The sequence below is a fragment of the Parus major genome, chromosome 3, assembly GCF_001522545.3.
Source record: "Parus major isolate Abel chromosome 3, Parus_major1.1, whole genome shotgun sequence".
In the NCBI taxonomy this organism is placed as follows: Eukaryota; Metazoa; Chordata; class Aves; order Passeriformes; family Paridae; genus Parus; species Parus major.
Window position 1 is genome coordinate 94,516,464 of NC_031770.1, and position 23,265 is coordinate 94,539,728.

General features: G+C 35.7%; 1 protein-coding gene across 1 annotated transcript in view; it reads left to right on the top strand.

Annotated features, from left to right (window-relative positions):
- The window catches only part of TPO (thyroid peroxidase), a 38,839-nt gene extending 16,608 nt beyond the window's left edge, over positions 1 to 22,231 (top strand). Inside the window, 9 exon segments of the mRNA XM_015622954.2 lie at positions 153 to 359; positions 5,776 to 6,291; positions 11,830 to 12,088; positions 12,600 to 12,770; positions 13,540 to 13,777; positions 17,431 to 17,639; positions 18,461 to 18,631; positions 21,916 to 22,004; positions 22,007 to 22,231. Of these exon segments, the coding sequence (XP_015478440.1) occupies positions 153 to 359; positions 5,776 to 6,291; positions 11,830 to 12,088; positions 12,600 to 12,770; positions 13,540 to 13,777; positions 17,431 to 17,639; positions 18,461 to 18,631; positions 21,916 to 22,004; positions 22,007 to 22,075 (1,929 nt within the window). The 3' untranslated portion in view covers positions 22,076 to 22,231.
- Positions 22,232 to 23,265: the final 1,034 nt, after the last annotated feature.

Sequence of the window (23,265 nt, forward strand, 5' to 3'; positions counted from 1 at the left end):
TGTAGGTAAACCATTAGAAACATTCTAGAAACATAAATTTGGGAAGTGGGAAGATAGCTTTTATCACTGTTCCCCCTACATTTTTAGTATTTTATCATTTTGTGAGAAGTAAAAACTGTTTGTCACTCAAGGTAAATTAGTTCTCTTTTCAGGTTCGTGAAGTGACAAGAAAAATTATTCATGCACCTAATGAGGCTGTTACTGAAGACAAGCTGTATTCTGATATCATTATGGTATGGGGACAGTACATAGACCATGACATTGCATTCACACCCCAGAGCACAGGGAGAACCACCCTGCTAAGTGGGATGGAGTGCCAGATGTCTTGTGAAAAACAAAATCCATGTTTTCCAATAAAGGTAAGATTCCAACTTAAATTCTACAAGAGAAATTCCAGGCTTTAAACAGATGAGTAAAGTCAGGAAACGTTAGAGCAGACAGCGATAAAAAAATAGAAACTTGTACAACTATTAAATGAAACAGGTAGACATTGAAATTTTTTTTGTAGCAATAAAAAACTAGAGTTAATATACTTAATAAAATATCACATTTTTAACCTAAGGTTTATGTCGCAGAGAAATCTTACTGGTCCCTCCTAATGTTGTTGTTCTCATGCTTCAAGGTTTTGAGTTCCACTGGGGAAAGTAGCAAAGTAGTCATTTACATTTTCATCCAGATAAAGTGAAAAGATTTTAACAATACTTCTTCCAGTTAATGCAAACTTTTGAAGAGAGCTATCTTTTCAATGTATGTATAAAAATCATCTCCAGGGAGCTGCTGAAACTTACATACATCACATCTTTGCTTTGAGCAGATGGAAAACATGAGTTCAAAGCTTGTTAGAGGGATAGAAGAAACATAAATAGGTATAAATATAGGATACAGCATTTTTGATCACCTAATTTAAAAGTATAGTCCTTGTTTCACTCAAAAAAAATGAGCAGCAAAGTAAAACCATGTTTTTTCTTCTCAAAGCACAGCCTGTCCAACTCAGGCTATAGGAAAGCTCCAAGCCTATCATAGCCCTCAGTGATGTTCAAGTCAGCACAACCTAAATTCTCTTACTTAGGAGCATGATTATTTATCAGCTTCCCTATGTACTGCCATGTAGGGTTTCTATCAGAATAGAAAACATCTTTTACCTTAGCAAACTGTAATTGATAAACATTCCATAGTCTCATTTTGCTTTAAGTGCCTCATTTCTCTCTCGCTAAATGTAGAGGAAAATATTTGGCTAACTGTAAAGAGAACCAAATCAGGTTGTGTTAAAAGGTTGCTCATCTTCCATATGGTGAGAGAATTTAAAATACTGGGAAGATTAAGTGAAATTAATGTCTGCCTAAAATTGCACCAGAAGCAGGTAAATCTAGTCCCTCTCACCCTGGATATATGGACTTTTGAAAGTTTGCAAACATATCTTCAGAGCATTCAGAAAGAACACAGGCTTCTTAAAGAACCACATTCTTTCAGACAGTGAGCAACTGAGAGCACTGAATAACCTGAATCTGCCACCACAGCCCTAATTACTAAGAGTATGCCATAGTTTTGGAAAAAATCTCTAGTTTGCTGTGTTTCAAATTTCCATTAGTGGCAAGATATTGGTTTATTCTGTTTATGATTTTAAGTAATAGTCTTAGAAATATTCCCATTCCCAAAGTCTTACCAAGAGATGCTAGGGTGGACATCCACACCTGACCAGCAGTGCTTTGTATGATGTGAAAATAGATCCATCTGAAACATATACCATAATATATTGACTCCCAGTTTTAAAAACTCTGTTTGCTGCAGCTATAAAACTGCAAAAATCTTCAAAAGTCATTTGTGTTTACAATATATTCTTTGAAATAGCACAATTTGTATTGATATTTAATTATAAAACCCCTATTTTTTTTATTACTACATGGATTTTTTGATTGAGACTCAAACTGTTTCCCATAACTTGAATGAAAAGTAAATCACAAGGACCATAGTTTGTAAGCATTGAACCCTGACTAATTCAAGCCTCAAAATCCCATCTACTTAAAAAAAGAGACAGTGTAAGGGATCTTTAAAAAAGACTCCAAGGCTAGCATTATTAATGTGGTAGAGACATTCAGTAAAGAGGGATAGAGGGTTCACAGATTGTCATGTCAAAGACTTTCAAGTGCATCCTTCAGTGCTCTAAACAGGGCACAGACTCTGGATTTCTGTCTTGGAGCTGTGACGAGATTCAGAGTGTGTTTCAAGAATGCTCTTGAAGGTGAATTATGTGAGCATATACTAAATCTATCATTGGGCATTAAATATAGCTAAATCTAGCACTGGATGCTGCTCTTACTCAGCATGAGGATGGCTTTGATGTAGCCATGCAAAAAAATTCAGTCACAACCCTGTAAGTAATAGATGAGTTTGCCAACTTGTAGCCCCTTTACACGGTTACAGTCCCACGAATTTTTCAGCTCCATTTTGTTATTTACCTGTTATTCACAGCTTTGATGGACGGATGCAAAGATGGTTTTTCTTTTGCTTTTACTATATATGTTCAGTATTTTGTGACTGTTTTTTCTCAAAAAGAGAGATTAGATTCTGTATAAAAAAAAAAAAAGAAAACAAAAAAAAAGGGCTTTTGCAATAAATAGTGTCATCAGAGGAACTAATTTTTGAACACCAAAACAAAACACTATTACCCTCTAGAACAAATCTTCTTTCAGAATTATTAACTAATAAATGTCCCCATATTAAATATTTGGAAAACTGCCACAGTTACTTTCATACATTCATTTTGTATACTAAGGAACTGTAGCTGGTTTCCAAAGGCAGTGAAATCAATAGCATCTTATACAACAATGTAGATGTAGAGGCTGCAGTTTGCACTTTTCCTGTTCCTACAAAAGCTGCACCCAAGGGAGAAGCCACCCACAGAAAAGGACAACTGTGCCTGCAGCTGCACATCCTCTCTGGGGGTTTCAGCAGGGAGAGGAAGGTCCTGACTGCACAGGTTAGGAAATCTACCTGGAAAATATTCAGAGTCAGTGCAATTCAATGAAGTATTGAAAGCTGCAATAGTTCATTAATATTAATGAAAAGTGTAGGCAAATGATTCATAGGTTACCAGGAACCATTGTGATTTTCTGTTTTGGACATTTTTATAATAAATGCTATAGAATTTCTCTGAGCAATGCTCACACGGAGCCTGTAGTTTCTGGTAGAGCCTGATCATTCTTTTTTCTGTATGTTTATGGGGTCCCCTAATGGGGCAAAAATACCTCACACCCACTAGCTTTAGTTTACACTTCTTTTATAACAGCCTGACATGCAGAACAGAGTTGTGGAGATAACTTGTCATTCCTGAGATTATTATTTCAGGTTAGAGCTGAGACATAAAGCATTAGAAAGACTTTCATAAGAGAGCTACTGACTTTATTCAGTATTAATTGCTGCCAATAAGTTAGACACAGCACGTACAGTTAGCATGAGGCAATCCAGAAAAGCTTTCAGTTACCTGAGATACAAAGACGTGGAAAAGAAACAGTCTCAGAAAAGTGAGGTGATTTGAAAAAGTTGACATGTAACAAGACAGGTTACTGTCTCAGCTACAAATAGATCAGTCGTCTGCACTCAACAACCAGCAAAGTGAGTCCCTGCCTTTTTCTTCTGTTTCAGCAGCAGCAGCTCGCTGTCAGATGGGATCATGGACTCTTCTCCAAGTTGCATGTGCACAAATAATCATTAATATTTTCCTTTTCTTCAAATTTTCACAGACCATAAGCTAGGTTTTCTCTTAAATCTACAGAAAAATAACCATAACAAGGTCATTTCCCATAGAATAAATTCACAGTAAGAAAGATTTTTTCTTTAACTGAAATAACAGTTTAGAGATTGTGGTACACTTAAACAATTATTGCCTTTAATTTTCCTACACGTAGAAGAATTTTACCATTACCATGACTATGCATATATAATAACCAGTTAAATCAAAAGGCAGCTATACAGGAAAACTATTGTGGCCAATCAGGGTTTTGTTGCAAATTTTTTCCCTCTAGAACTGTGTGATACAAACAAAAAAGAATCATGAATTTTAGTCATTTTTTTAAAGAAAAAAAAAGAAAGTAAATTCAGTACTCATTTCAGCAGAAAAGGGTCTCTTTTTTTCACTCAGATTATTTTTAATGTCTTTGGATAATATTATAAGGAACCTCTAGTTTACACGTTCAGCTGCTGACTGCAAACTACTTATCCTATGAAAAGGGAAAGGACAGCATTATGCAGCTCAGCCAGTACCTTAATGGTCATTATTGCTGATTTTTCTCCCCTGGGGACCAGAATGGATTGAACTGAAATTGCAGAGGTAGTTAACTAAGATTATTCAGTATGAGCTTCATTCAGTGTTGACATGTTTTTCTGTGAGCCTTGCTGTTTAACACCATACAGGCATCTCCTACATTCTTTTCTCAGTGAAACCTGAATTCTTCCTGAATACCTCCTGATAACTAGAATATATACAGCACATACAGGGCTGTGGCTGTCAGGTTCAGATATTGGTATTATGAGATGAGTTACCTGCTTACATTACCGGCTGAAGGGAAAAAGAAGCCACACTAATAGCAAAAGACTTAATAACAAATGCTAAATAGAAAACACATGACAGAGAAATTAGTGATTTCAAAAATCAGTGAAAGAAAATTACTTATTTTCTTCAAATATAATCTACTTTGATTTGCTAAAACGTAGACAATGAAGAAATAATAGTAGAATTTCTTTACCAAACAAAATTTAACTATTTCTTAATGTAAAAGATTTGTTGGTATCAGTCCCTACTGACACGAGCTCTCAGTACTAAGAAAATTTTACTTGGTATAATAAATGAGGTAACATTATATAAAGTTAATTCATTTCATTCCAAAGTCACTTTGTTACTGTTAACCCCAATTTAATGACTGTTCTATCTCTGCAGACTGATCTCTGTATTATTAGAAAAACGAAGAAGAAATTACATCACATATGCAGCATTCACTGTCTTCTGCCAAAGTGAAAAATGAAAAGCAAGCAGATAGAATAGATAGAATACAAATAAGGGTTAGCTCAGGTGTCTGTACAAATAATTTATTTTCTCTTAGATTTTTGGACCTCATTATTTGACCTCAGTGTCTCAACTGTATGGGGATCAAACCAATAAAAGACTGGCAGTTTTTCATTTAGCCAAGTCTATGTGCAGCCTTTGCTTTTTATGAAGATGGTCAGAATTCAGTACCCGCAAGACAACTGTTGCAGCAAAATAATGTGGCAGAAGACTTGTAGGGGACTGGCAGAAAGCAAAATGAATATTTATATCTGTCCTTTTTAGTTAGGAAACAGGATTAGAATTCAGTATTGAACCAAAGCTTTTACAGTGTGCTGCTGCAGACACTGAAACTCCTCATTATGTTTTTATGCATACAGGTAAACCTGATGTTTCTATTGCTCTTCAATAGAATAGAATTTGACCAGATGTTCATGTCTTCACTCTGATACATTTTATGATGAATTTTGATTGTAAAGCCAGACTGATTTAGATTTCTTCAACAGCTTATACTAGAGTAAAAGTTTGGGGGTTTATTTGTCTCTGCTTAAAAAATATTCATCTTTTCTCTTTAAATCTAAAGAAAAACAATCAATACAGATTTAGAATATGTCATTCCAGTAGTTGAGGTCTGAACAATAAAAAACAGATAGTTGAAGTAAATATTTAGACAAGACTCAATTCAGCATCCACAGCTGTTCTCCTCACCTCAGAAAATACCCTTATTTTGTATGCAGGTAACCACCAACGATACATTATCTGCAGGGATGGATTGCCTGCCCTTCTACCGCTCATCTCCGGCATGCGGCACCGGTGATCACGCTGTTCTCTTTGGAAATATATCAGTGCTAAATACAAGACAACAGATCAATGGCTTAACTTCTTTCCTCGATGCCTCTACAGTCTATGGCAGCACCCCTGCTGTTGAAAACAAACTGAGGAATTTAACAAGCAATGAAGGCCTTCTTAGAGTAAACTTAAAGTATGATGACAACCATCGGGAATACCTGCCTTTTACCGATCGGATCCCATCCCCTTGTGCACAAGACCCAAGTGGGAGTGGAGGTGAGAGGGTGGAATGTTTTCTGGCCGGGGACAGCCGCTCCAGCGAGGTCACATCCCTGGCTGCCATGCACACGCTGTGGCTGAGGGAGCACAACCGCCTGGCCCGGGCCCTCAAGCGCATCAATGGCCACTGGAGCGCGGAGACCGTCTACCAAGAGACGCGCAAAATTGTTGGTGCTCTGCATCAGGTGGGCTGCTTGTTTGCTCTCATACACATTGCAGTGAATGTTGCAGAACAGAACTCACAAAGCTTCCAATATGTTTCTGGGAGGGGCTTTTTGAGATCGCATTACCCTTTCTTTCCCACCTATTTCTGTGCTTCAAACATGGCATGTTTAAAGTTCACTTTGTTTTCCACCTTCCTAAATGCAAAGTTTCAGTGCTTAGCTTCTCTAGGCACCTCAGCGTTCTGATTTCCATAGCAGTTTCTACTCAGACACATATTTATGCAGGCTTCTCCAATGTCTGTTTTTTCAATAAAAGAGGCTTTTTCAGATTATTTTTTTTTTGGTTAAAGGAAATTATTTATATAATTTTATATATATATTTATATAATGTTCAAAATGTTTACTTTCTCACAGGTATTACGTAAATAATAAATCCCCAGTGTAAAAATGCCTGTGACATTCTCAGTGAAGTAGTAATGCATGTACTTCAGGGTCTACTGTTAACAGGAGATAGCAGGAGAAATACCTGTGGGAAAATACAAAAGAGTCCATAAGGATGTTTATAATAGACATGTTTTCATACTCTTAAAATTTCTTTTTTTTCAGTAGCAAAGGAGACTTTTTGAGAGATAAATTGGGGAAGGATGCAATAAAACTTCACTTCTCTGATAAAACCATTTTCCTTTCTTCTGCCACAATAGAATACAAAGCATTTTTCCTTTAAGAAATCACCTGCACTGTTTAATGCATTGTTACTTGCACTCAAATTCATAGAGCTCCAGACAAGTAACATACTTCACTTAATTGTATTTAGGCTCTTTTGAAATGTTTGGCTTTTTGTTTGCTTTAACCAAGTCACCTCCTCTACCATATATATGCCATTTTCATTAAAATAATGGCATTGACAAGTCGCAATAGTTAATACTTGTTAGAAAAGAAGTGCAAGTCCAAAAGCAGGCCTCTGTGCATTCATACCCTTCTGGTTTGCATCCACAAACATTATGGCCTGAAAGAAACCATTTTGTGCAAGGCAATGCACTGCATGGATCAGCACTGCTCATTAACTCTGCTGGTATCACAGACTAATGAGATTTGCCTATGGCTCATTAGAAATGTGTTTGAGTTATATTTAGTTGGTTTAGAGACATTCATTCAGGAAAGATAATTGGAGCACCTCTATTAGTATGGTATGTTAACTGGCACACTAATGACAGCTCTGGTTGAATTTACCATGAGATTTCCACTATCAAGTCTTGTTTCAGTTGCTAGACATTTCTAAAATTCTCTTTTTTTCGAGGGAATACTTTCAAGCACAAGTTCTGCCTGTGGGTGTGTAATTATAGAGAATTGAACAAAAAGCCTTTTCTTCTTTCTAGAATAAAGAGGATGAAAAAAATCTCTCTTAAGACCATACTTTTATTCCTGGATTTTTTTTAGCACCACAAATATCTCTAATGACAAGTGTTTGATAATAGAAACTTGCCAAAGTTACCAAACATAACAATTGTCTGTTGATATCCTGCACAAAAAGAAGATTTTTTGGCTGCATTATACAGTTTGACTGATAAGAAGTAGTAACTGTCCTTTCTATTTCATGGGAATTAGACATGCTTAACTGAATAAAGTACTAACACTGCAGTATACAGTGGTAAAGACACATATTCCGTGTTTCCTCATGTTTTGTGCAGAAAGATATTTTTTCATTGTCATTTAATATCTGAAGAAAAAAGTGTTCAATTATGCAGCTGCTGGTTTTAACATTGCTATCTCATATATGTGTAATTTACACAAACCTATTGTTTTCTTTCTGGAGACAGTTTCTCCTGATGTGCCATTTGGATTATGAAAAATGGAAGATTTGACAGTAGTCAGATAGAGCAGGACATTTGCAGATCAATCTGAATCCAATTCTCTTTGATTTATTACAGTAGCAGAGAAACATCTCTGAATTCATGCAGTTGCTCCTACTTGATCCCAATTTTAGGTAACAACTGCCTTTAGTTTTCAGTGTACATAAAGACATTTATTTCAATTCCTTCTACATCTGCTGTTTTGTTTGAGCATCTTGCATGGTCTAAGGCATGGGTTGAAAGTGGGTGACTTCTGAGATTTACATGTATTAACTACTTGGATGAAATTTGTGAAATTAAATTATTGGATATATCCTCTCAAAAATATGAAATTATAAAGAATAAATAGATAAATAATATATTTTACTAAATAGTGTGTCTAGAATAATGCCAGAACTCATTATAATGAGTATAGTTTATACTATTAACAGAATTATAATAATGAGCTCATTCTAATTAAAAATTGAACTTTTGTAAAATCACCTTTTAGTCAAAAGTTTAGGACTTCAACATCATCATCTGTAAATCCTTTAGTACTTTCAGTGAGAACTGCTAAGTAACCATGCATAACACTTTAATGAATTAAACATTGTTATACTTGATCGTTGTCTATTATTTCTGCGATCTTCAAGTGCAGAAGTTTCATTTAATTGTTGCCACACTATCTCAGTGAGATACTATTCCTCTGCAGTTACAGCTGGCCAATGATGAGTTGGCCTTTTGGCCTTACTTACCCTTATGGTAGTTCACATATTTTTATATTTTCCTGTTCCAGCCATTATTTTTTATTTTCCTGTTCCAGCCATTGTGCCCCATTCACACTTAGTTTGGGATGTACTGGTAGAGGTTTTTGCAAGGAAAGTCTCCTGAACCCTATGAAAAGTGATTAAGAATTTCTCGATCTTTTGCATCTAATTGATAATAATGTTTAACATGAACAAAAAGTTTAAAAAAATAAAGTGAAATTGTATAACCTATTTCCAAATATATAACATGTGGCTGACTTCTGCTGAAGGTTGTCTCAGCTTGGAGAAAAATGCAGCCAGGATACTCAGTGAGTTCATAAGGCTTGGAAACCCCTGCTGTAATTCTGCTTTCTGAATGAGTGCTGCCTTTAACAGTAACATTCTATCTGACTTGCAGTATTCTAGTGTTTACAGGTCAGGATTCAGTTACTTTTTCTGTAAAACAGTGCACATGGGATTCATGACATGATGCAAGATCTATACAAAGCCTTTCCTGACACTCAGATGCTGTTTCTGTCTGGATACTTACCAAGCAAGTGGCTGGATTGCTAAGAAATTAGTGTTTTATATTCTCTGATATGACTAAATGAATAAGTCTTAAATAATTTCTCAGTTAATATATGGTTATATAGAATCAAAAGGCCTTATAAAAATGCTGAGCATATGGCCCTCTGTTTAAAACACAGTGCTCATTCATCATAATTTTCCACTAAATTATACTGTTGGAACAATGACTACCATGAGATAGTAGAAATATTGATGTTATTGATTAAAATTGTTTTCTTCATGAGACTTCTGTAGAGCTTGGATTTGATGCTATGAGGTGATGAATGTAGCCTAAGAGGAGCTTGGATTACCTCTAATCTCATAAATGTCACAAAGAATTGAGACCACTCTGCCTTGCAGGTTCAGACTCAGGATATCCATATACATTTCTTATGCTTCTGCAAACACACAAAAGTTATTTGTTAACTTTTTGTTAAAAAATAGACTCAAAGTAAGCCAGAAATGATGGAGCCATTCACTATACTAGTTTGTGATTTCTTTCCCATATAGTCACTTTCTGTCTGATTTTGACATATTTTGCAACAAGCACGTTCCTTTGTTTCCACAGGAGAATCTCATTTATTGAAGGAATACTCTACTGAAAGAAAATACTGTGCTTATTTATGGAACTAAATAAACCTTTTATATCATTCTCTGAGAGAAGGGTCTGCATACAAAAGAATTTTAACAAAATTAATTTTGATGCCTGTCAGCTGTTAACATCTTTAAAATTTATGTGTCAGTTGTGAGAACTCTCATAGTGAGCCTCTCCTGGACTTCACACAGACAAATTTGGCCACATCCAGAGACTACATAAATCCTAGATGCTATTTCAGATGTGTTCTTTGGCAGATTCCAGTAGCAGTATTGTATTCTTCTGTATTAATAACAACTTAGCCTGTACTGTCTAAAACTCACCTCTACTTGGTGGAGCCTCATTTAGCCTTTGGAAGTTTCCATCAAACAGATGCCTCTCCTAGTGCAGGGTAGGCAGGCATAAGACCCCTTTTTACCCTTAGCCTTTCAATTTTCTTGTCTCGAAATGGCAGCCCCTTTATCTCTATCAAGGAAATTGGAAATGAAGATGTTGCCTCTGGAGCAAATGAAAACTCTTGAGTTGCCCTTTCCCTCAGGGAGTCTGGCCTTCCTGAGTATCTTAGCTTGGAATTTCATTTAAAATGAGCCAAAAAATTAGTCATAGGATTTTTTGCATCCATGACTAACCTACTCTTCCATAAGGTCTTTGACTGTAAAAACTATACATCTAAAATTAGAACTGTCTTGCAAAACCTTTCTGAATAAAGCAATGGATTCGCTTTTCAAATGACAGTGTCAGTATTAATTTCTTGCAATAATTTCATTTGTTTCATATGCTGCATTAAAGAAGCTGTAAAAGGGATTATAACATATTGTCTTTTATATATTTTGTGCACTGCATGATTTAACCTGAAAACCTAAACCTCTACTTTCTGGGAAAAGTGATCAAATTGTGGAAAGTTTTTCTTGTCTGTGCTTTGTGCCTAAAATAATGATACAAGTTTTTTATAAGGTCATTTTAAGCCAGCTAGTTTTTCAATCTGCACTATATCGAGTTCAAAGTACATTTGTCTGTATATTTATTGCATATTATATTGAATCTATGAGATATTTTATTGAGTTCATTATGCTTCATATTTATCTCATATTGCTTTATTGAGTTCAGCATAATCCTTAACCTATAATGCATTTTCATTTTATTTGGTACAGTAGAATATTTTTCCCCTCTCTCCTTTTGTCATGATTACTCCTATGCTTTTTCATGCCACTGTAATACTATCATATTATAAAAGCATTTGACAGAAGGTGTTATCAGTCTTTTTATTTTTGAAGTGCATTCTTTAGAAGTCTAAAAATTGGCCTAAGTTTAGTATAAAGTGTCTACAAAGGGATTTTGGGCACCAGTATTTTAAAGCATCGTCATTTCAAATAATAATAAAAGAGGATTTGTGTCACAAATTTATGTCTGAAAATAGCATCTGTTCACATTAGAAAGCCTTTTTAAAGGCATTATAGTGCTTCTTGCTTTCATTGCCGTTTTTAAGGCCATTATAATTTACATTTTTAATCTCAGCAAACCTCCCGTGAGCTGGATTCCCCCCATGGTTTGTAAATGAGCAGCACTGGAAATCTCTGCTCAGGAGGTTTTTCCAGCATTTATGGTAAGACCTAACAGGGCCTGGTTGTTGCACAGATTCTCTCTGGTTATTTGTCCCCTAACTGCAAAAATAAGACTGATATTGTTTTCCAGGAAATACTGCTCTTGCTTATTCCAAATGTTTAGGGTATAAATGAGGGAATAAAAAAGCATTTAGCACCTGGTACTCATTACTATTCATCTCTAGAAAAGCTGAAATATGTTTCTTTTTCTTTTCTTTCAGATTATTACTTTAAGAGATTACATTCCCAAAATCATTGGTCCAGATGCTTTTAATCTGTATATTGGCCTTTATACAGGTTATGATCCCACAATGAATCCTACGGTTTCTAATGTATTTTCAACAGCTGCTTTTCGTTTTGGTCATGCAACAATTCAGCCAATAGTGAGGCGATTGAATGCACAGTATTTAGACGATCCTGAACTCCCAAATCTTCATTTGCATGAAGTTTTCTTTAGTCCTTGGAGGCTCATTAAAGAAGGTATGGTCTTATTTAAATTGCTTCTGTTGTTTTTTTTGTCTTTTTTTCCCCAGAAAATTGTAACTTTTTCTAAATTACTTATCCTGAATTAGGAATAGGAGCATTTATTTAATTAAATAATTTATTTAATTTGTTGGTTGAATTCCAGAGCACTAAAAAGAATATTAATTATTATTCTCAATTAAATAGTTGACTGAATCAGTAAAACATTACTCTCAAGATTAAAACAGTCTGGTAGATTGGCAATAGAAGGATGAGTGATGATGAAGATTTTTTTAGGATTTTTTTCGTGAATGAATTTATTAACAGGTTGTAAGTTCTTTTATACCTGAAGGAGAGGGAGCTTTTTCATACCACTATTACTTCTACTTTGAACTAAAGGAGATGTGTTTGAATGTAAAAGCCTGTGTGGCACAATGATTTAAAAACATACAAACACATAAGTATTGACATTTATTATGAAAATTATAACAGTTTATACATTCTATAATATCATTTTTTATGTTTAAAGGAGGCTTGGATCCTTTAATAAGGGGTCTTCTAGCACATCCAGCAAAACTGCAGGTACAACATCAACTACTGAATGAGGAGTTAACAGAAAAACTGTTTGTGTTGTCCAATAATGGTTCACTTGATTTATCGTCACTGAATTTACAACGCGGCCGTGATCATGGACTCCCAGGTCTATTGCTTTTTCTTGATTTTTTTCTTCCAACTGGTAACTGAAGTAGAACTGCTTATATTTGGGATGTAATCATAAGCTTTTAAATAATAGCTCTGGTAATCAGAAAAATCACTTAAGTCTCTTTTAAAATGTACATTGCTAATATTCTTAATTTTGATGGAAAGTATTTGACAGGTTTTGAGATTAAAATTATCTTGTAAATCTGGAATCTAGAACAGTATTAGTGAGTGGATCTGGGTGTGATCAGTGTAGGTACCTGAGGCTTGTTTTTGCTGGAACCAGTTTTGAGAAGTGGGGGTTTCTGCCTGAAGCAGCCATTTCCCATCAGCAAGCTGTCCCCAGCCTGTGGGATAGTCAATTTAGGTACAGCTTCACTGGCTCCACCAACCACAGAAGGTGTTGACAGATATCTCTAGGAGTGGTGTAGATGGCTTGTTTAGGTAAACTCTGCATTTTAAGAAATATTACATGTTTGTCTCTGGTTTTTTGCACTAGATTTTTTACTCCAGTCAGCCCAGTGTACGACTGAACTAATAGTCAAGGAATCAGGCCATAGGTGTACCTGCTTAGAGGAAGAATGCTGGAGCTTTGCTCAAATCCTGCCATAATTTCTCTGATCAATTTAACCAAAGATGGTAGACTTTGTAAACATAACTGTCTATGACAATGATCACGGTTGTCAAAATCCAGTACTTGTAAATTTTTTAATTTCATATATCATGCCTAGCAGACAAATCTAATCTTCCTTTAAACATCATACTTGCAGGTTATAATGAATGGCGGGAATTCTGTGGTTTACCAAAACTGGAAACTCACACTGACCTGAATACAGCAATAACCAATCAAAATGTCACTGAAAAAGTCATGGAATTGTACCATAATCCTAACAATATTGATGTTTGGCTTGGCGGTCTCATGGAAGACTTTCTTCCAGGTGCTAGAACTGGTCCCCTGTTCGCGTGTATAATCGGAAAGCAAATGAAAGCACTAAGGGATGGTGACCGGTGAGTTTATTATGTAGTAAAATCATGTGTAGAAACCCAGTAGCAATGGAGATTTTACAGCCACTTAAATATGCTTCAAACAAATCACTCTCTACCTGTCTCACATTTTTGTCTTAGCTCCTTCAGTTTTGTTGCATGAGGTTTTGATTAGTCTTCTTTGGTTCGTACGTGGTCTCAATTCCAGATGACATGGAGTTTGTTTTTATGTTACTGAGGTGTCCAGCTTGCACTCCTACTGAAAATGCAAGATACCACCAGAAGTTAATTGTGGCAGGGGCCAGGAGCTCCTTCATGGATGGATGTAGTACTGTCCAGGCTTTATTCCCCCTGAGGTCTGCACTGGGCTCAGGAACTGGAAGAACCTCAATATTTTTCTTTGGGAACTGCAGCAAAGTCAGAAGGGATAAGAAAAATCTGTAATTTGGGCTTCATAAAAGGATAATAAAAACACCACGTCCTTGGCTTTATGTGAATTGGGACAACAGAGTGTTCCCAGAGTTACCTCATAGGACCCAGCACAGGATGTCACTTCAACCAACCCTGCACAGGTGCCACCAAAATCTTGTGCCAGTACAACACTTCATACCAGAAAAGCAGGGGGAATTCAGCTTCAGGTCACAATGGTGTACGAGAAGCTGTTTCTATCTTGCTTCTGCTCATGAAGCAATTATAAAAACCAACCTTTTTTTTATTTCTGTCATGTACTTGTGGCAGTAATTTTGGATCTCATGAGATGGCTAATTTAAAACTGCTCACACCATGCTAGCAGGAGTGTTTTAAATACATCTTGTCCTTACAATGACCTTTAAGCTCCTCTTATAAGTCACTGTTATGGAAAGAAACCATTATGGGAATAATCATCCAAGTCAGAATTTAAATCTGAACTTTAAAAAATGTTAATTAATTAGCTTACAAGAAAAAGCAATGCTAATCATAAAGGTGGTATTTGCAGAAACTGTATAGACAACGAACATTCTACTCAGCTGTGTTCAAAACATGGTTGAAAGTCTTCTGAATGGTACAGGCATACTTGTCCCTACCTGGGGAAGGAGTATCTATGGATGTCTTTTCAGCCCCCTTTCTATTATTCAGTACCTTACACTGTTACTTAACATTCAGTATCTCATAATGCTACCAGCATTAAATAAACTTAAGAATAATTTAATACATTAACTCCAAATTGAGAAAAAGAGAGTTTTAATAATGAGTTTCCTGAGTTTCTGCTACAAAGTTTGTGGCAGCTAACTTAAATGTGAAATGGTATTCCATCATTAATAACAAAGAAACCACCTAAGACAAGTTAGAAGTATGTAACAACATGTTATAGTTGTCACATAATAAGAATGGAACAGTCTAGCACTGCAGTGTCTGGTCAGGTAGTGTTGGGTGTTATCTGTAACTGGACCAGGGGCACTACATACACTAGATACCCTAACTGACAGGTCTGAATGCAGGGATTTAAAAATAACTCTTCTAATCTACTCTTTAAGTTCAAAATACCTGGAATTGTCATCAGGCTGAAACCTGAATTCTGATAGTCCTAAAACCTTTTTGTTAGTAATCTGGCAAAACATAAAAAGTTTTCTTATCTGCTAAAGTCAGGCACTATCTTAACCACATCATCTGAGACAAATTATTTCCGATCCATCAGCCTTCTTCCACCTCTTCATCCTCTGAATATTTTTGCAATCTCAGGATTTGAAACATTTGGGCAAAACTTCTGAAGTTTTTTCATTCTTTGCATAGGTTTTGATCACCTGACACAGATTGAATGGAGTAAACCAAAATGCTTGTTAAAGTAAACACCCATCTGTTGGGTAGATTAAAAATCATTTTTCATTTAGAATTATAGATAAAACCGAATTTTGTGATAAAAGTAGAATAGGTTTTAATGTATATGAAAGGGGACATAGGTGTAGGAGAACTGAGTGGAGAAAAGACTTTGATGGCTTTGTTTATAGGAAGGGGTCTTGGAATCATCAGTGAGGTTTCAGGATGCTCTGAGAAGTTTAGGAGCATGCAAGACATCGTGTAGACAAGGTGTAGGAGGAAGGCTCCTTCCTTTTGTTCTCCTTCCAGCTCCTCCATCTCTCCTGCATTTATTATCACAGTGCTGCTGAGCTGTGGGACATTCCTCTTCCCCTGGTTCTCTACATTGCCTCCTTCTTCAATGTAGGCAAAGTAGGATAGGTTTTTTTAACAAACCAGGCTTCTGAAGGTAACTATTGGCCTACATATAAAGCCAGTTTTCCAAAATTTCACATGCACTTACCTTATTTGGCAGGTACGGTCCTGCTGGCAGCACAATCTGATTTGTCCTGAAAAGCCACCCTGAGGCACACTGGCAGTCCTCATCCTCCCCAGAACACAAACACAACTATCAGACTTCCCATTTGTATGGTACATTTACAGGCAGCTCATAAAAATCTTCAAATGCTGAACACATGCCAGCTTTGCATAGAGTCCACAGTCAATATTGCTGTTCCCTTCTAATCAGGCAGACATAAACACAAACTCACAGACTTTCTAGAAACCTCCAAGCCATGTGCCCCCTGTATTATGAATCATAAGTCCTGTGTTAAACCTGAGCTCAGTTTACACAGTCTGATCACTCCCATGCTCTACTGCTGACTGTCCTCAGGCATGTTACCACCAATCCTGCCTAGTATTTGGGAAAATCCTGACTGGCCTGAGTACCACAGGGAACTAAGCAGTGTAGCAGTGCTTATCACTGTTTACTGTACTAATAGAGACATTCTATCAAACTCTTCAGAAGTATTTTTGCCATTAATGACATGTCTTTATATACAAAATGTTTATCTTTTCTTTTCTCCCCAGTGTTCCCTTTTACCTTTAAATGTGTATGTATATGTGTATGCATACATATATATTTTATATAATGTCACCATTTAATAAATATACCTTTGTAGTTTCTCTGAACTAGTTCCTCTGATCTGACACCACACTCCTGATCTGACAAAAATAAGCAGGTCTTCTCTGTTCCAGACAGTCCTCTGTCCCCCTCCTCCAGCTTACTTTATGTATGATCAAAAACATCATTTTGCTTTTCTACTTATGCTTATATATGCTTATATATACTTATGCTTCTCTACTATAATTAATCTTCATATCTACAGGTTTCTTAGCAAATCAAATTAAGTATTCCTAATTAACGAGAGAAGTATTCAACATATGCTTGTTTTCCTAGCAGCCATTCAGTAAGAGCAAACAGAATTCAAAAGCTTTAGTATGAGGAAATCTATTTTGGTTACTCCACCAATTCCTCTGTAATTTATGCTTTAAACAATTTATGAGTGAACAGCACATATTAGTATATGTAGGAGTAAGGACCAGTTCAATCAAATTTGTCTCGAGTTTTCCTCTCAGAATTGTAACTTTTTTGTGGACCTGTTCAATCAAAGAAAAGCAATTCTGCTGGCTTTAACACATCAGACCAGTTGACCAGTACATCAGACTCACACTAGCCTTTTTATGACTGGTTCTTTATGGTCATGGTGTTTACTTTTATTATTCTTTTATTCACCTATTTTTGCTGTAATTCTTATTTTTGGTATTTAAATAAAAGGTACTGTGAAAGTAAAAATAAGCAGCTCTTTGATCTTTTCAAAAAAGGTTTCTCTCAATCTTTCCAGATTTTGGTGGGAAAATGATAATGTTTTCACAGAAGCTCAAAGGCATGAACTCCAAAGACATTCACTGTCCCGCGTGATTTGTGACAACACAGGAATTTCTGAAGTGCCAGCAGATGCCTTTCAACTTGGAAAGTTTCCACAGGATTTTAAGCACTGTAACAATATACCCGGGATGAATTTAGAAGCTTGGCAAGAATTTTATCACAAAGGTAATTTAGTAGTTACCAATCTTTTTGGAGGGGAGAGTAAGGAGCAGTTTAAGTACTGACTTTGGTTGTGGAAGGTCTTGAGTTACTGGTCTGAATCAGACCTTTACTATTTCTATCACTTAGAAGTGGGATCATATAATCATAGAACTTTTTGGCTTGGAAGGAATCATTACAGGACATCTAGTCCAACCCACCTGCAATGTCCAGGGACATATTCAACTACATCAAATTGTTTAGAGCTCTGAATCCAAATGTTTCCAGGGATGAGGCATGCACCTCTCTGGGCAACTTGTGCCAGTGTTTCAGTACTCTTGTCAAAAACTTCTTCCTTATATTTAATCTAAATCAACTCTCTTTTAGTTTAAAAACATTACCCCTTGTGCTATTGCAGCAGGTCCTGGTAAAAAAGTTTGTTCCAATCATTCTTACAAGACTTATTTAAATTGACAGGCTGCAATAAGGTCTCCCTGGAGACTTTTCTTCTCCAGGCTGCAACAACAACCCCAACTCTCTCAACCTCTTTCTTCAAAGGAAAGGTGCTCCAGCCCTCTGATTACCTGTGTTGCCCTACTCTGGACTTGATCCAGTAGGTCCATGACCTTCCTATGTTGTAATGCTAATTTTATGAGGATTGTAAGTAAAACCTGTGATATTCAATATCAATTCTTTTCCAGAAATGAACAATTAGTCTTGATCACCTTAAAACATGTGAAAAATTTCACTGAAGTTAATATTTATAGCAGTAATGCAGAATACCACCCATTTGCAAGTCTAAGTTGGTAATTTTTTAAAAGCCTGTAATACAAACTTTCTATTTGTAGATGAACTATGTGGAACACCAAAAAGTGTGGAAAATGGTGATTTTGTATACTGTTCAGAATCTGGAAAATCTACAGTGACTTACACATGTCACTATGGATTTCAGTTACAAGGAGAAGAGCAATTAACCTGCACAAGCAATGGATGGACCTTTGAGGCTCCAGTTTGTATAGGTATCTATCTATCTATCTATCTATCTATCTATCTATCTATCTATCTATCTATATATTATTATCATTATTGCTATTTTTGCTATTATTATTATTATTATTGCTATTATTAATATTATTATTAATTTCTGAATTTTCTAACAGCTAAAGTCCACCATAGCTCATCAGATGTGAATTCACTCCTATGCCTTCTTGTAGTTAGCATCCTGGGCTTATAGGTGCAATAACAGAAAAATGTGAAACTCTCTCCAGAATTGGTGTTTCAATCTCTACCCATCCTGATTCAGCAATCAAGTTGATGATAAGAAAATGTCACTAAAAATTGCCCAATTAAACAAAAATCAAGTCTATTAACAACCATTCAGGAGGGAGGGGGGAGATAAAGGGAAGGAAAAAAGGCTGCAAATCAGAATTATACATTGCTTCCTCCTACATTCAACATAACAACATGTCAGTGAGTTGTCATTTTCCTGGAATTTTTTCAATGGATGCTCTATATAAAAGTTGAACTCTGCACCACTAGGGCATGTGTCATCCTAATAATTTTTGTAAAAGTGAAGAAAACAGTCTGTGAAGTGAATAAGTGAAATTAAGGAAACTAATAATCACTTCAGGTACAACCTTCCCCTCCCAAATAGCTGTGAAAAGGTTTTCCAGAAGTTAATTACTTCTGCAGGTACAAAAGTAGATCAGATGAAAATGAGTAAAAAGATATATTTCTGGCACATTTTCACAGGAACCTTTTCTGTTATTTTAATAATTCTTTCATCTTCTGTGGTTTTTTTTTGCCTTTTACTGTTTAGTAGAATAAGATAGAAGGAGAATGTGGCAAGTATTTCAAGACTTTCACTCTTCATGCTATGAAGAATGAATTTTCTCTCTTCAACATTTCAAATGCGTTTATAATGAGGGTGTGTGTACATATACTCATATATATATGTATATATGTATGTGTGTGCATATATTCACACTCCTCTGCTTTATAAGAGCATGAGAGGAAAAAAACCCCAAAAAGGCTATATTTCAGAATATATTATGGGTGGTGGTAAATTAATTTGAGTGCAAGTGCTGCAGCTCATCCACAATAAAGTCTGCTTATCAGTATTTTTGTGATAGCAGAATAGAAAGCTCTTCATTCTAATTGTATACCTGGTATGGAAAAAGTCAAATGAAATTTTCAGCTCTTTCCTTTATTCACATCCTATTTATCCACTGAATTCCTCCCACATAAATACCATGTAAAGAAATAAAGATGTTAAATGAATTATAATAAAACCTTTTCAATAGATTAATGTTCTGGCAGGGAATGGAATAAATAAGTTAAACGAGTGAATCATTCCTTGTCCTAGTTTCTTTTAATATGTTCAGTAATGTAAACAAAAGACTGTATATCTGCTATAGGAAAACAAGCTGCTGCATATATTAAAAAAGCAATGCCTTTATTAAAGGAAAACCATCAAAACCCACTTATGCAGATGCTACTTGAGTTTTACAGTAGAAAGCACTTTGTTCCATGCATGTCTGTGCAATATGTTCCCATTCTTTTAAATATTCAGCAAATTAGGGATAAATCAAGCAATATAATGAGGAGGATAGAGCTTAGCATTTCTGCAGATGGTTTCAAAATTATATGCTACTCTGGAAAGACAGAGTGGCTTGCTGGCAAAACCATAGGATTCTGAGAGCTGTTAATTCCCTCTTACTAACTTGGGCTTTGACTGATATCATTTCTATTGACTCAGGAAGTAATTTAGTGTTAGAATACGCTACCTTCCTTTATATTAAGTGATGTCATACTCCTGATAACTCTGCTTTAGTAAACATCTGCTCTCTGAGCAGCAGGGTTGGCTGGTCAGATCTGACACGCACTGTTTAGTGATGAAGAAGAGTTAGCTAGTTAGCACATAGCATGACTATGGATCTATAGAAGTTGAAGGAGCTCATTTAAATTACAGTGCAGGCAAAAGTGCAGGGTTTTGTTCCCAGATGATGATTAAGCCAGTGAACATTAACTCAAAATATAGTTTTGAAGGGAGTAATACTCTGAAATCTTCATCCTAAACAACAGATTCTTTTCCTGCTTCAAAGACATGTTATGAATGTTATTTTTTCTTAAGAGTTCTGAAGTTTTATATTTTTCCTGCATGTTAGTCTTTTTACTGTCCTAGTTGACAACTATCTTTGGGCACAGCTACTTTTTTATACTAGAATTTGAGAAAATAAGGCTGGTTCTATTTCCAATGATGGAAAGTGGTCTCAGTGACAACACTAAACTAAGTCAGTAAATACAGGCCAGTTTCTAATACTGATTGAAAATAAGTACTTGTATTGAAGTAGCAGATCAAACATTGTGGTAGAGAATGAAAGGATAAAACCGAAAAAGAGAAGACACTGCAGACTCAACTAGTAGTTCACATATGGGTTTGCAGTGCTTCACACAACCATTGGTCAGAGACATTAAACAAACTGTCAGATATACAGAACCAATGGGAAACTACCTAAAATAGCATGGATACCACCTACTTTTAGTCAACTGAATTCAGTCATGCAAGTAAATATTACACAGAAAAAAGACAGGTGTAAAAATATGAAAAAACCCCTTTCTTTCCCTCACTGGGTATTTTCCTGCACTGCTGTTTTCTATTTCATCACATAATAAGAAAGTGAAAGATCTTGAAAGGCCTCAAGAACAATATAGGTATGTATGTTTTCCAATGGATAATTGTTCATCTGCTCAGCATTCTGACAGGATATTGTCATTTTACAGAATTTATATAGAAACAACCATCCTTGCACTGCTATCACAAATTATGGTTAAAAATTTTGTAAACAAAGCTAACCTAAAAATTTGGCTCCTCAATGTCATGCCTAGAAGTGTACATAATTGTGTCTGACTTATTATTTTCATTATCTATATAGAGAATAGGATGAAAAATTTATAGAGGAAGTCAAATCTTAGGACACAAACACATGAAGAAGAGCTCTCACATTTAAGGCTTACATTTTTGAAAATTCAGCCAATTGCCATTTGTAGCTTTTGGACTATGAGAACAACTTTTCTTTTTCATCATTTCCAGCTTTTAAACAAATAAAAAATCAAAACAAAAAAACAACGACCCTCTTCTTTGTCCTTTAAACAGTAACAATACAGATTTTTATCAGTATCTGTCTCATTGAAAATGTACAACGCCTTTCATTTAGGAATCCTTGTAAAAAGTGTTTATGAGAAATTATTAATCCCTTTGTACTTTGTAATTATTATTGATCAGTGTGTCCTCATTTTGCAGACATCAATGAATGTGAAAATGAAATTAATCCACCATGCCCTCCTTCTGCTATATGCATTAACACTAAGGGCAGCTACAAATGTCTCCCTGACTGATTCCCTACAAGCTGGCAGGAGATGGAAGAACATGCTTTGGTAATGGTGAACCTACTGTCCATTAAAATATTCTCTGTTCCACTTTACAATGCTGTAAAAATACATCAAATTGTGTTTTATTGAAGAGCTGTTAACATATGTGAAAAATCTCTACACAACCATGAGCATAAAGATACAGATTCTGTAAATGAAGGTGTTGAATAAATAATACTGGTACATAAATAAGCCTTTCATTTCTATTCCTATTGCATATAAACCACTAAGTATTTACTGACAGTGCATATAAGGATGGAATCAAATTTGTCTCAGCGTCTCCTAGTCAGTACCTAAATTCAGCACCTAAATATTAACTAAGTTCCTCCTGACACCTTCCAAAACTGTCAACTCTTTCAGAGCTAGTAGAAATTATGCATTTCCTTGGGTTTTTCAACTTTTCAGCATGCAAATAAGCTGTATGATAGAAGTTTAGGGGGAGTATGAGTGCAGTTGCCCACTGAAGCTGAGCAATACCTGTTCTGGGGAAAGCTTCATGAAAACCTACAATCCAAACTCAAGTGAATGGGTATTTGCTTTATCTAAGTGCCCAAGGGTAGCACATAACCTTTAAGCCACTCAGATTTTGCACATAGAGTTCTGTATGCCACACAATCATAAGCACATTGAATCTCACTGATGGCACATAACTTTCTTCCTATTTCAGCAAATTTCTTGGTTATGATGTGGCATTACACTGTCCCTTATTATTAATTACTCTAAGAAAACAAAGAATGTTAATTCCCCAGCAAAAAAATACCTAGTTACAAACAGATATCTTCAGATATGAGGTGCATCCAGTCAGTTTTCCAGATGTGTTTCAAGGTCTCATGAGCATATTCCACCAGCGAGACCTCATTCCTCAAGTGACACCTAAAGTGAGGCCATGTGACTTCATCAAAGGTCTAGGAATGAAATACAATGGGAAACTGCACTAACATAGCAGGCACACCAGTAGAGAAACCTCCCCAACAGAAGGTTGCCAGAATGGACCAAGTACTCCCTTGCTGCAGTGAAAGCAAATGCAAATTTTCAGGGCCTAATTTTTATGGAATTAGACTAGACAGTAATAGTGGTAGCCATTTAGAGTTAAACCTGAATCAAAAAATAGAAAAAACACACCTTTTTTTAAGGTGTTTCTTTACTTAATTATTTACAGTTTATTCCTTTATCCAAGCAACCATGGTTACATTTATTTATTCTTCTAAATTCAGAGAGGAAA